This window comes from Anabrus simplex, chromosome 12, assembly GCF_040414725.1.
Source record: "Anabrus simplex isolate iqAnaSimp1 chromosome 12, ASM4041472v1, whole genome shotgun sequence".
NCBI lineage: Eukaryota > Metazoa > Arthropoda > Insecta > Orthoptera > Tettigoniidae > Anabrus > Anabrus simplex.
The window spans coordinates 7511687-7526508 of NC_090276.1; the positions used below are offsets into that span (position 1 = coordinate 7511687).

General features: G+C 42.3%; 1 protein-coding gene across 10 annotated transcripts in view; it reads right to left on the bottom strand.

The window, feature by feature from the left end:
• magu (SPARC related modular calcium binding-like protein magu) overlaps nucleotides 1–14822 on the bottom strand; it is a 417174-nt gene that overhangs the window by 138817 nt on the left and 263535 nt on the right. For 9 of the 10 annotated variants that reach the window (XM_067156500.2, XM_067156498.2, XM_067156499.2 and 6 more), the window contains exons 3-5: nucleotides 11471–11683; nucleotides 3528–3581; nucleotides 2184–2267 (exon numbers count right to left, since the gene is read on the bottom strand). In XM_067156500.2, the coding sequence (XP_067012601.2) occupies nucleotides 2184–2267; nucleotides 3528–3581; nucleotides 11471–11683 (351 nt within the window). The remainder of the gene's footprint in view (nucleotides 1–2183; nucleotides 2268–3527; nucleotides 3582–11470; nucleotides 11684–14822) is intronic. The other variant, XM_067156492.2, reaches the window with a different exon arrangement.

Below are 14822 nucleotides of genomic sequence, written 5' to 3' on the forward strand. Positions count from 1 at the left end.
GTTCCGAGCTGTCTGTGGAGAGATCGCGTGGAATGACATCAGTACACGAATAAGGAAAAATTGGGGCAAATATTCGTTTATAGGAAGGGGAGTTAGGGATTGGAATAACTTACTAAGGGAGATGTTCAATAAATTTCCAGTTTCTGTGAAATCATTAAAGAAAAGGCTATGAAAACAAGAGATGGGGAATCTGCCACCTGGGTGAATGCTCTAAATGCAGATCAGTAGTGATTGATTGATTTCTTGAACAAAATTATTGCTGGTGATGAAACGTGGTGTTATTTGTACAACCCGGTGCCTAAACGACAGTCACATGAGTGGAAATCGAAATCATCTCCTCGGAAACAAAGCTTTCCTGGGGATAATTGCAAAGGCAAAAGTTATGTGGCACATTTTCTTTGACTCTCAGGGTTTCGTCCATTGAGTTTATTCCAAACGGTCTTACTGTAACGAAAGAACTGTACGTAGATACCCTTAATCACCTCAGGGACGCAGTGAGAAGGGAACGTCATGAAAAATGGGAGCAAAACGACTGGTTCCTTTTGTATGACAATGCACTTACACATCGAGCAGTTATCGTAAAATAATTCCTTGCCAGACACAGCATAGCTGCCTTAGAGCACCCACCATACTCTCCTGATGTCTCACCACCTGATTACTTTCTGTTTCCACGCCTGAAAAACCGTCTGAAGGGGCGGAGATTCATGGAAGCTGATGGGGTTACTGTCTTCGCAACAAGAGCACAAAAAATGGTTTCACTAAATGGCTTCCATGAACTTTACATACGTTGACAAAAGTGCGTTGTTGCAGAACGGAACTATTTTGAAGAGGATGCTTTGCAATAGTGTTCTGTGTTATCAATAAATTCCGTCAACTGTTTGAAGCGATGATGTTTACAGCAGTGTTGCCAACATAGTTGTAGGAATTGTACTTACTTAATAATTTCAACTACACAAGCTGAAAGTACAAATCCATTTTGTTAGCAAGCAGTTAGCTAAAAGCCTCTTTAGTTCATTAAGAAATTATTATGCTACATCTGCGACTGACAATTAACGACTCTGTTGTAGCAGCCATCGTCCCGTGCCTTACCCAGTGCCACGAATTACGCGATTCATGCTGCCATCTTTGGAATTAGAGAATACATTTCGGAGAAGGCATTGGAAGCGGGCCGTGCTCACACAGGGATTGTGCTCATATTCTGCACACCCACAACATTGCCCCTTTAAGCTATGCAATACGCTAATTGTAGTTCACAACTGCGTTGTGATCGGCTGGCGTGGTGCGTGATTCATACGAAAACGGAAAGTAACTCGGCACTTAGAACTTCGTAAATACGTTCTCAACGCACAAAACTCTTGTTCTCATCATACAATATCCTGTAAATTGCAATTGTTTCGGATTATCAGGGTGTTCACGTGCTCGTGTGATCCTTGACATAAGACGCCCCCGGTGCACACCAGAGCGATGTGATATTTACAACAAGACCCACTTTTCGTAGTTTCTATAATGAGCTCGTCAAGTGAAAGTAGCATGTCGCGATGTGTTGGTATTTACAAAACAGGAGGTAGAGAAGAAAGTACTGGGTGTCTCCGTATAATGTGCGACACAGTACAATACAATATATGTTACAACAATGTTGTGTTCCATGCCAGACCTGTCACTTCACTTTTACTGTAGAATTTTAGTGTGTAATTCCACAAACACGGAATTTTCTCCACGAGTTTGATGAACGAAGTCAAGAGGTACACGTGTTCTTTTCCAGGATCCATCTTGTTCCCCACTACTAGCGTACGATAATAATCGCCGAGAAAGCAGCAGTGCGAGCACAGCCGACTTGATGTGTCCCTCCAGCTAGCTCCAAGCAGCGAGGGATCCAGTCGGCCGTGGCGCGAGTCTCTTAATACACATATCGTAAGATAGATATCACTATCGTACTGGTGTGCAGCCAGCCTAAGAAATGACTAAAATGGGTGTGAATTGTTAACAGCGTAGCCAATCGCAGCAGAATGCTAACAATAGCAGACTTTTATATCTAAGACAAAACTGTAGAAAAAAAAAAAGAAATGAGTCTCTATTTTTTTATTTACCTTCTCCAGAGTAAAATTCCCTTTTAGTTTTAATCAACTTTTCTTAAAAATTCACATTATCTTGAGTTTGATTACAGAGTTGGCCTACTCACTCACCAGACCCTGGTCTCCTGTTGTACTCCGCCTTGAAGTTGTGGATCAGATTGTTAATGAACGATGACCGCTCGTTCCTGCCACAGGCTGTAACAAGACAATAACAACTACATGAACACCTACCTTATCAAAAACTTCCTCATTTATTTCCTAAGAGAATGAACATATACTGTGACCTCTTACCGATATAATTTCTCAGTGCATTTTAATCACATAAAAATCTATTTTCAGGGCATTCCCAAACATGTGGGAAGTAATTGGCAGGAGGGGCTGGGGATGGATAGAACATTCCAAAACAACACAAAAAGTCTCTATAAACATATGTTCTACTGTCGATCGTTTCCAGGCTACGCCTGTTGACATACATATGTCATATTGCTGGCGTCATCCGAAAATGTGTGTAATGTGGTGCGACAAAATGTGTGACGGCAGTGCAACCATAGCAACCGTGCAGGCTGTGATGTAAGGTATGGATGGATGGCCAGACAATGTTACGTAGCAACCGTGCAGGCTGTGATGTAAGGTATGGATGGATGACCAGACAATGTTACGTAGCAACCGTGCAGGCTGTGATGTAAGGTATGGATGGATGACCAGACAATGTTATCTAGCAACCGTGCAGGCTGTGATGTAAGGTATGGATGGCCAGACAATGTTACCTAGCAACCGTGCAGGCTGTGATGTAAGGTATGGATGGATGGCCAGACAATGTTACCTAGCAACCGTGCAGGCTGTGATGTAAGGTATGGATGGATGGCCAGACAATGTTATCTAGCAACCGTACAGGCTGTGATGTAAGGTATGGATGGATGGCCAGACAATGTTATCTAGCAACCGTACAGGCTGTGATGTAAGGTATGGATGGATGGCCAGACAATGTTACCTAGCAACCGTGCAGGCTGTGATGTAAGGTATGGATGGCCAGACAATGTTACCTAGCAACCGTGCAGGCTGTGATGTAAGGTATGGATGGATGGCCAGACAATGTTACCTAGCAACCGTGCAGGCTGTGATGTAAAGTATGGATGGATGGCCAGACAATGTTACCTAGGACCGTGCAGTTTCATCGTAACTAAAACCTTAAATCCATGAAAAGCTTTCCGGGTTATTGGAATTCTGCTATACTTGAGGATATCGCTATACAATACCGCTTATCGAAAACCGCTAAGACTTGGCTTATGCGCAGTATTTTCAAAGTTCGATTTTTTGTTCAACAGGCTTCGTAGGGTGGGATATTGTGGACATCTCGTGGCAAGGAAAGTTTACAAAGTCTAAACCGTTTTTATTATAGTATGTAATAGATGTCGATATTGAAGGAATTGATTAAAGCAGGGGACTCATACTCACCCTTCTTATGCTTGCGTCCGCCCGGCGAAGATCGTCTCTTGGTCCCGGACTTGCCTGGACAGCATGCAAGTAGCGGTTAGAGATATTGACACAGATACAACAAACACAAGCAATATTCATTCAGCTCATACAATATTTAGACACTTTACATGCAGGGTTAGGGATTACGAGATGTTGGGTAGAGTCTTTGATACTGACAGGTTCAACAGGAGGCAAGAATTAGCAACCTTGTCCGAAAAGACACTACAACGAAGCTTATAAACAATGTATGGAAATTTATGGAACTTATGGTTACGTAGAAAATACAGCATTGGCTCCAAGGAACCGAAATTTCTGCCTCTGGATGGTGAAGATAGAATACACCCACAGCGAATAAAATAACTAATTCACGGGAGCTATGTATTCGTGAGCGTGGAGGGGAGGCTGGCGACATTAACTTAATAATAATAATAATAATAATAATAATAATAATAATAATAATAATAATAATAATAATAATAATAATAATAATAATAATAATAATCCGCGAGTAGTGCAAAGAAATTTAACGATGGAGTCCGAAATGGTGTGAGATTGGGTTACAATAACATGAATCTTTCAACTGATTGCCTAGTTTTTGCAGATGTTCAAGCATTTTTTTCTAATTCTTTAGAGATCGCTACAAGAGTGACCCAGAAAAAGGAGGCTTCCAGATCTCTTTGGAGTAAACTCAATTCATAATTAATATCAAGCCAGCACCAAGAGAGCTAAAAGGGGGCAATCAAATGGACAGATAAATTTAAATATCTTGGTGAGTGGATAGAACCAAAAATCTCTGAAAAAGAAGCTTTCGCGTCGCGCATGAATAAAATGGAAATGGTTTGTCAACTGACCGAAGACGTTTACAACAAAAATTCCACATCCTTGAACACAAAACTCAGACATTATTGCACTGTCATAAGACCAGAGGCTTTGTATGTAGAGTAATGCCTTGCTGTGAACAAGAAAGGCCTGATAGAAACATTGGGAAATAAAGAAAGGAAGATCTTAAGAAAAATTCTTGGCCCAGTTAAAGACAAGGATGAATATAGACTGCGACATAACCACGAGCTGTATAGTCATGTCCAGAAGATCTCTGATGTCATGTGGAGTAGTGATGGGACATTCGATTCATTTTACTGAATCGATTCATTTGATTCCGTTCACGTTACTGAATCGATACAGTGATCCGATTCACGGCTCACTGGTCACCGCTCCTACTGCATCTGTGTAGTATGTGCTGGTAAGACAGCAGCAACAGCATTCAGTGCTCGCAGCTGCCATCTGGTCTTCATACTATGAACTCCTTTCTTAGAAAAAATGCTAGTTACTCTAATACATCGAAGGTTTCCCGCGACGCAGGGTGGGAAAGGTTAGGATTAGGAAGGTAGCAGCCATGGCCTGAATTAAGGTGCAGTCCCAGCATTTCCTGGTGTGAAAATGGAGAAACTACGGAAAACCATCTTAACGGCTGCCGACGGTGGGATTCGAACCCACCATCCCCCGAACGCAAGCGCATAGCTACGCGATACTAACCGCACGACAACTCGCTCAGCCATTTTTGAAAATATGTATTTTTCTATCAGCTGAGGATTTTTTAAATCGTCATATTTTGTATAGACTACCCGAGAGGTACAGTAGCCCGCTGATTTTCTGATTCAACACACTGTTATTGCGTCTGTCCACATATGATTGAAGTCTTGTGCAACGATGTGATATATGAACTGAGAGAATACTGAGCCGTTCTTCCCAATATAAAACAGGTACTTTTGAGTGGTCATGAGCATGACTCATAGTCATATGGCAGGCTAGAGTAGAGTTTAATTGTCAAATGTCAACTAAGTTATAATACTAAGATTCATTAAACTAATAAATAGTATAACCTAATAGCCTACCTACTTACTAGCTACTTCAGAATTATGTTGTGACTACCCTTTTAACACTGCAAATAAATCCATCTGTTATTTAAACCTCCCTGTAAGAAGAGGACAGTGAATGCAAATGGGTATTATTTTCAAATGAGCTGAGCTCGAGAATCCATTATAGCATACGATTCTTTCAGTGTACTGTACCGTGGCTCACTGTATGTCTCGCTGCAGCGGAAGCTCGGCTCTCCGCGTGTCCAGTGTGCCGATAAGGAGCCGTGTGTAACTTGTGTCTCACTGAGCCGTGCTCGTTCACGATTCTTTCGATGTGCCATGGCTCACTGTATGTCTCGCTGCAGCGGAAGCTCGGCTCTCCGCGTGTCCAGTGAGCCGATAAGGAGCCGTGTGTATCATGTGTTTCACTGAGCCGCGCTCGTTCACGATTCTTTCGATGTGCCATGATTCACTGTCTCGCTGCAGCAGAAGCTCGGCTCTCCGCGTGTCCAGTGAGCCGATAAGGAGCCGTGTGTATCATGTGTTTCACTGAGCCGCGCTCGTTCACGATTCTTTCGATGTGCCATGATTCACTGTCTCGCTGCAGCGGAAGCTCGGCTCCCCGTCAACGTCCAGTGAGTGCGCCACTCAGCACTGTCCGCTGGGAGTAAGCTGAATCGTGTGCTGTGAGCTCGCCGTTCCTGTGAATCGATTCACTCGGACACTTGAATGAATCGATACACTGCTTCGAATCATGCATTCAGTAGCCAACACTAATGTGGAGGAGGAGAATTGCATTTTATGGCCACTTGCTAAGAATGAAACCCACACGATTATCAAACCAGATCTTTACCTCTTTTAAAGATAAGAAGACCCAGCCAACTTGGTTAAAGGAGGTGGAAAGGGGCCTACAGGAGTTGGGGATCACTTATGAAGATATACAAGAACGCAACCAACTCAGGAGGAAACTAAAAGACCACCGGGGTTTTCAAGAAAGACCAAGTTGAAGACGGCAAAGATCTGGACGGAGGAAAGAAAAGAGCAACACTGGTAAGGAATGAAGGAGCACTGGGCAAAGATCAAAGCCCAGAGAAGAGGTCCTTAGTAGGCCGATACGAACAAATAATAATAATAATAATAATAATAATAATAATAATAATAATAATAATAATAATAATAATAATAATAATAATAATAATAATAATAATAATAATGTATGTCCAACCATTATCCTGTTTCTGTACGGGATCGGGTATGGAGTGACAGAGATGCTTCGAAGGCTGAGAAAGGATCAGGAAGTACAGGCCAGTGCAAAAACGTGAAGGCTTCAATACCTCGGTGAGAAACAAAAGCATATACCATGCATTACAAGAAGAGATACCGGGAAAAATAGATGTTGGCAGGAGACGAATTTCATGGTTACAAAAACCTTAAGACATCCGCAGAATTACTCCAAAGAGTTCACAACAGAGAAAGCACAGCCAATGTGGTTGCCAACATCCGGAAGGAATAGAGAGAAGAAGGAGAAAATAAGTAGAAGAAGAAGAGGAGGTGAAATTCCAGCCCGACTGACAAGATATTTTTAATGTTACAAGTAAGTGGAAATTAATGAAATCTTATTTGCAATGCGTCTCAAAGGAGAGATGTGTTTATTGTAATGTCCAGGAATCCACCATCCCGCCCCAAGAAGTACATTTACTTTTATAACCTAATGAAGAGTATTACACGCTGAAGTCGCTACTTGCATTCGTATTGGCCAGCGTAAAGTGGCACGTTATCTCATTCCCGTCAATAATGTTAATCATAATCCGTTACCAACCCCAGCACAATAAAAGCGCAAGGAAAAGTAACTATATCACAGGTCTTGTCCAGATCCTGTCCTAATGTCCGCACGGCAAGACCAGTCCAGACCAATCGTCCACGCGAAACTAGAGGCCTAGGGCTGCTTCGCTGCTTCTAACGCTCCCCCTCGTCCAAATCCCATCCTAATGTGCGCACGGCAAACACATCTCACAAATCTTGTAACAATAATCACCACCACCAGCTATCGAAGCACCACTCACTCATTAGTTCCTAAGTACAGAGGTTGGCAGCACTGAGCACCGCTTGATAACATCCTTTCCGAGAAGGCCGCGAGCGTGAAAACAAACGACATTCGTGCCGCGGGTATGAAAGTCTTATCAGTCGGGCTGGACATCTAATGGAGAAGCAGCTCCAAAGCTGCATTTTGAGTAGAAAACCTGAACATTGACCCATATCCCTTCTTATATCTACTGTTTTTTATTGGTTCTTTTTGCCTTCAGTGTACCGAGTGCATTTGTCAATAGTGTAAATATGTGATTATTAAATAAGCATGATACCGTCCCTGCGCGAGCAATACCTTGTATCCCACAATGCTCTTCCTATCTATTATCCTCTTTAACACTGGTCACGCCTCCCAGTCACACACGGATATGCAGAGTCCATTAGAACAACGTTCGTTGTGTTCATTTTCCTATGCTAAATGTAAAGGAAAACGAACCTTAAATGCAGGGGTGTCTCGTCTTAAGGATCACACGAACACATGAACACCCTGGCAATCCCAAACAATTGTAATGTACAATATATTGTACGTATTTACGAAGTTGTAAATGCCGATTCAGGGTCAGGGGCACGTGGCTGTGAGCTGGCATCTGGGAGATAGTGGGTTCGAATCCCACTGTCGGCAGCCCTAAAGATGGTTTTCCGTGGTTTCTCATTTTCACACCAGGCAAATGCTGGGGCTGTACCTTAATTAAGGCCACGGCCGCTTCCCTCCAACTTCTAGGCCTTTCCTATCCCATCGTCGCCAGAAGACCTACAGTATCTGTGTCGGTGCGACGTAAAGCAACTAGCAAAAAAAAATCACTTTCCGTTTTCATTTGAATCACGAACCACGCCAGCCGATCACAACCCCTTTGTGAACTACAAAGTTGGGCGTACTGCATAGCTAGAGCTTCAAGGAGCAATGCTGTGAGTATGGCGAATATGAGCACAATTCCTGTGTGACCACGGTCTGGCCCACTTCTAGTGCCTGCTCTTAATGTTCTTAAAGATAGCAGCAGGTATCGTGTAGATCATGGCAGTTGATAAGGCACTGGAGGTGATTAATTTATCATCCCCATGGCGCTGTTCTTGTCAATCGTAGGTGCAGCATAATATTGCTTAATGAACCAAAGAGGATTTTAGCGAACTAACTTGCTTACAAAATATATTTGTACTTTCAGTTTGTCTACTTGAAAATATTAATTATTAATTACAGTTCCTCAATCTATGTCGGCAGGTCTTCAGGAGGATAGGAGTATATATTTCTTGAAGTGAAGTGGAGGGGAGGATTTGTTTTGCAGGAATATTACAGGTATGTAAGTTACTTTTTTAAATTTCGGGTGTTAACTTCGTATGTCGGTTTATTTGATGATAATGACATACAGATAACTGGGCTCGTATTATCCAAACAAAGACTACCTTATCTACTGTCTACTCTATGTGCGGTGTACGGGTCGAATGTCAAACCGTACGCATTATATACGGTTTTGCAAAAATGTTAAGTGAACATTCTTTGTTATTGAAAATGTTCAGATTTTGTTTGCACAATTATTTTTTTTATTTTGTTTCAACACACCTCATTTGCTGCACATGTATCACGTGGTCTCCATTTCTCCGGGGGACTCCCAAGCTTTGGATGTTGTGATTGACCTTTGAGATGGTTTCAGATCAACCAATGAAGCTGACACGTGGGATTTTTCTGCCTCACTCTGCGCCCGGGATTACCCTACTTCAAACTTTATCAGCTGTGGATCTCGTAGTAGTATATTTGTTCAAAGTCACAGTCTTCAATCAGCCCACACCGAACTCCGTCAGTTGTTTCTTAACCAGTGTGAAGTGCGGTGTAACATCAAACATGTAACAGCGCAGCGTCTAGTTGTAAATATTATGAATAATATTGTGATGCACTTACAAATTCTTTTGCGTGACAGTGCAGTGCTTTAATTTCTTGTTGGTTAGCTAACTATGTGTTAATGAAGTGTATATTATTTTCTTTAGCGTATATTTCTAATGTTAAATAAGTGATGGAATGGTGTATGGCTCTTAGTGCCAGGAGCGTCCGAGGGCATGTTCGGCTCGCTAGGTGCATGTCTTTTGATTTGACGCCCATAGGTGACCTGCCCGTCGTGATGAGGATCACATGATTATGAAGACGACACACACACACCCAGCCCCCATGCCAGCGAAATTAACCAATTATGGTAAAATTCCCGACCCTGCCGGGAATCGAACCCGGGCCCCCTGTGACCTAAGGCCAGCACGCTAACCATTTATCCATGGAGCCGGACATTAAATAAGTAAAGATGCGGTTAACTTCTGATTCCACAAATAAAGAAAATCCTTCGACACCCAAAAAAATTAAACTTCCTGTTAAAACACCCGGAAGGAAACAGAAATACAGGCAGTCGTGGGAGAGTATAGACAGAATAGGAAGTGGTTGCGTCCTGATCCAACATGTAAAGAAGGGGCAAAGTGTATATCGTAGCTGCCGGGACAAAAACCTCCTATGTGAAATATTTTAGCTTAGAACTTTGGCCGGTAAGGTTCTGTCATTTAAGGTGAAATGTTGTGTGAATATTGTCAAGGCCTTCTCGTTCATAATGTATGTGCTGCGGGTCAGTATATCACATAGGAGCTTTTGTCCCGGCATTGACGATATGTTGCACTTTTTTTTTTTTTTTTACTTCTAGTGATACGTCTCAGTTAAATATTCCTATTTGATATTATTGCTACTTGCTAATATTGGACGCATTCTATTGAATATTAGAGTATTTGGGTGAGTATTAGTACTGTACGCCGGCCTCATGGTGTAGGGGTAGCGTGCCTGCCTCTTACCCGGAAACTCCGGGTTCGATTCCCGGCCAGGCCAAGGATTTTTACCTGGATCTGAGGGCTGGTTCGAGGTCCACTCAGCCTACGTAATTGAAATTGAGGACCTATCTGACGGCGATGCCTTTGCTGGCGGGACCTAGTGCACTATGTCTTCTGGTATGGGCTAGAGCAATTTCATTGATCTGTCTCTGTCTTATCTTTGGCTTTGACAATATGAAAGTGACTGAGGTATGAGCGATGCTAGTAATGCCAATCCTTATGCAGCCAGTCCCTGCTATGAATGATGTGAAAATGTTACTCATAGGGTAAGTTGGTGCATGCATTTCAGTGGGCTTGGCAGATTGATATGTAATAGCAACGGGAAACTACCTCTCCTCATTTCCCTAGTACGCCTCTTCAGTGATGCCTAGGCCATCTATGACAGCTGATGGCGGAGCTGTTGAGGATCCAACCAGTCTTTGGGCTGATGACTAAACAACAAACATCTGACGGTGAGATAGCGGCCCCGGTCTCGAGAGCCAAGAATAACGGCCGAGAGGATTCTTCGAGCTGACCACACGACACCTCGTACTCTGCAGGCCTTCGGGCTGAGCAGCGGTCGCTTGGTAGGCCAAGGCCCTTTCAGGGCTGTTGTGCCAGAGGTATTACGATAATGAATACAGTTTATTTTGAATTTCTGTATGGTTTTTCGATTTTCGGAAGTTGGCAACGCTGCCACCTACAGTAACATTATTATTATTATTATTATTATTATTATTATTATTATTATTATTATTATTATTATTATTATTATTATTATTATTATTATTATTATCAAACTGGCATAGGAAAATAAACGCTGCAAACATTGTTCTGATGGACTGCATATCCATGTGTGTCTGGGAGGCGTGATCATTTTTCAGGAAAATCATGGATAGGAAGATACGAGACACTGCTCGCCCAGCGATGATACCCTAAGTAAATAAAAATCGGTGGAACATGTCATGGAGACCAGAACATGGAATACTTTCAAAGTTCATGTTGAAGGTTCTTAATGCTCATGTTCATTCCATTACATTGGTAGTTCGTTGACAATAACGCCTTTTCAATCACAGAGAGCGAAGGAGGGTGAGAGGGTTCAAGGGATAGTTGTTATAATAAATCAGGACAAAACACATGAAGTGTACTCACCCCTTCGTCCGCAGTTGGGCCTGTCGTGTCTCACCGACGTGTTGGGAATGGGCTTCCCCATGGGAGTGACGCACCAGCAGTAGCCTGTCTCCGTGTGGCACTGGACTGGAGCGTAGCTGCCGTCCTCCAGACATGTGGGGATGAAGAGTTCCACCTGGGGTGGACGGGGGATGCGCTCTGCGTAGTGCCTGTCCGTGGGGCACTTCTGAGTGTCTGGCAAGAGAAAACAGGGCAGCCATCAGACTTCGCAACCGCCCGCAACTAACAAACACTATTTATCAGCGAATTACAGGAGACCACGTAACATCAGTGGTCGCGAATCATTAACCCTCCCTCATCACACATTTTTTATCTTCGGTTGGAAAATGTATCTTGCGCTTTTTTATGTATTCTTTTAATTAGATTTTGTATATTAATTGATACATTTAAGTTACAGCCAAAGGGACCTCTGGTCCTACTTGTAATTAACATTAAATAAATATATTTTTATTTCTATTATTACTAACCCTTCGTACATTTGACTACTCCATTTTACAGTTGTTATATTTTGCACGTACCAGCTAATATTTGGTAAGTTTTTAAAGAATCATAAACCTAATATGAATCAAAATACGTAGATATTAAATAATTTGATGCAATTGTTTATTAAATATAGCAAACTTTATACACAGAAAATATTACATTAACACGATTTATAAGAACTTTCACTTACAACACATTAAAATAAACACATAAAACTATGAATGTGTTTTTTATATCACAAATAAACCAAAACCACCATGAAAATAAATACAATAAGTGTAAATGTAAACGAAAAAGGCATAAAGACACATTTTACAAGTTCAAATGCAAGGATTTCCCTGTAGTTCAAATTTGTTTACATGCCTCTTAAAAAGCACCCTCTAACGGTTCGTTAATAAATATTATATTGCGATCAAAATCGGAATTATCTAGGCCATCATCTTCAGAGGAATCAGATGACAACGGATGAAGTGATGTATCACAAGCATTACTTTCGTTTCCTCCTTCAAGACTTAGATTCTCTTGTTCATCTTCTTAATTCACATATTCATGACTATCGCTAGTATCGTGAATATCATTTTTCATGAAGTCGTCTTCTTCACTCCCTAACTCATCTTCATCCGATTTGTACAATAATCGGTTTATTTGTTCATCGTCAATAGTTTTATCTCTTATTCTGGTAGAGTTTGCATTCTTCTGATTTTCTTCTACAGTACCCTGTGATAACCAGACAGTGGATTAGTATACAAAGGGCACTAGGAAAGTTTTGCAATGTGAGTGAACGCTTTAGACTTTTTCAAAATAATTTCCACCTCACTCAATACACTTCTCCATACGTCGAAACCAGTCACTGAATCAACTCTGCCACTTTTCTTCGGTTACATTTTCAAACTCTTGATCCCATGCTGCCAGAAGCTCCTCGTCGGATGCAAAACGCCGCCCTTTCAACTTCATCTTCAATTCTGGGAAGAGTGCGAAGTCACATGGGGCAAGATCCGGACTGTATGGAGGGGGATCAAGCACAGTCAACCCTGATCTCGTAAGAAAATCCATTGTTACATTAGCACGATGCGCTGGAGCACTGTCGTGATGCAAGAGCCAAGTGTTGAGCCATGACCTTGGACGGAGCTCCTTGAGAGCTTGGATGACCTGAGGCAGACAAGTCTCACTGTACCACTTCGCAGTAACTGTCCTTTGTGTTTCTAGCACAACCCGAGTCAGAATGCCCCGTTTAGTGAAGAATACTGCCATCATCCTTTTCTTCAATGACCTTGACTTTCGCACAGTCACAGGAGTACCCTCATCTTCAAACAGCCACACCTTGTTCTGGGATTTTGTTGGGACATCGTGATAATAAAGCAAAGTTTCGTCACCTGTAACGATGCTATTGACGTTTCGCGAAGTCCCATTTTCAAACTGTTTTAACATTTTTAGGCACCATTTCACTCGATGTGCCCTTTGTTCCTCTGCAAGTGAATGGGGCACCCAAAGGGAACAAACCTTTCTAACATGGAGATGGTCGTGTAGAACTGAATGAATAGCTGGTGCAGGGATGTGGAAGGTCTCTTCTACCTGCCGATATGTCAACCGCCTCTCTTGCTGCAACATTTTCCCCACAGCTTCAGTGTTTTCCTCAGTCACTGATTCAGACGGTCGCCCAGAACGAGGATCGTCTTCAACCTTAAAATTTCCCCTCTGGAACTCTTTGCACCAGCGGAAATTGTTGTCCGATGTGGACAGTCTTTCTCCAGCACAGGAGTCATTTCCTCCAGGCACAGGTCAACAGTTAATCCACGAGCAAAATTGTAGCGGATAATTGCGCGATATTCACCTTTAGACCATACTGACATCTTAACTTGCTGTCAATTCCACTGTTTGGTAACAACTGGTGTGAAGGTCACGCCTTGCTGTCTTCTAGACCAGTTTTCATCCCTCTTTTCATCCCTCACAATAACAGGGGTGTCCAGCCAACCGTTTTTGCGTATTGCAAAACTTTCCTAGTGGCCTTTGTACAAATGCACGTTGTTGTTTTTTTTGCCGATATGTAGAACTCTAAAATCAACAAGGAAGTGCGTTTGAAGGTGAAACTGGAGGGATTATTAAGTTTAATAGTGTATATATTTGAGATTAGTGCATGTATTTCAAATTTTGCACTTATTGTGCATGTTTTCAACTTGTATAATAAAAGTTTGAAGATATTTTACAAGCAGTCTTCAAGAAAATGTAAAGTAATTAATGCCATGAACTCCTTCGGCAATTAAATTGCTCAAAGGAAACTGGCACTTATCAAGACACACTTCACAACCATACCAGCTAGAATCAATTAAGGCATTAGAAACACGTGCGTTGCGACTTGGTGATTCGCTAGACATTATGGAGAACGTGACTCGTGAGCTTGAAGGTATCCCAAAACACCTCGGACATGTCCTTACGTACGGTATGTACTTGCGTATGATGCCACTGGATGGTGTATGAAAACAACAGTGTGGGTCGAAGCATGGCCCCCAAGTTCAGTGTGTGAGTGAGAGCGTCACAAAATGGAAATCAACAAGCAGAAGCAACGATCGTATATTAAAATAGCAGTACTCAATGCAGTTTAATACAGTTCCTTTTTGTTGTACCAGTTGTAGTGCGAACCAAACGTCCAGAGCTTTTGGACAACGCCATAATCCTACACGATAAGGCGACACCTCACACAGCAGCCATCGTTCAGCGTCGCTTACAACGGTGGGGATGGGAGGTTCTTCCACACCCGCCTTATTCGCCTGATCTAATCCCCAAAGTCAAGAAGCCATTACGTGGACAACGGTTTGCCAACAAAGAGGACATC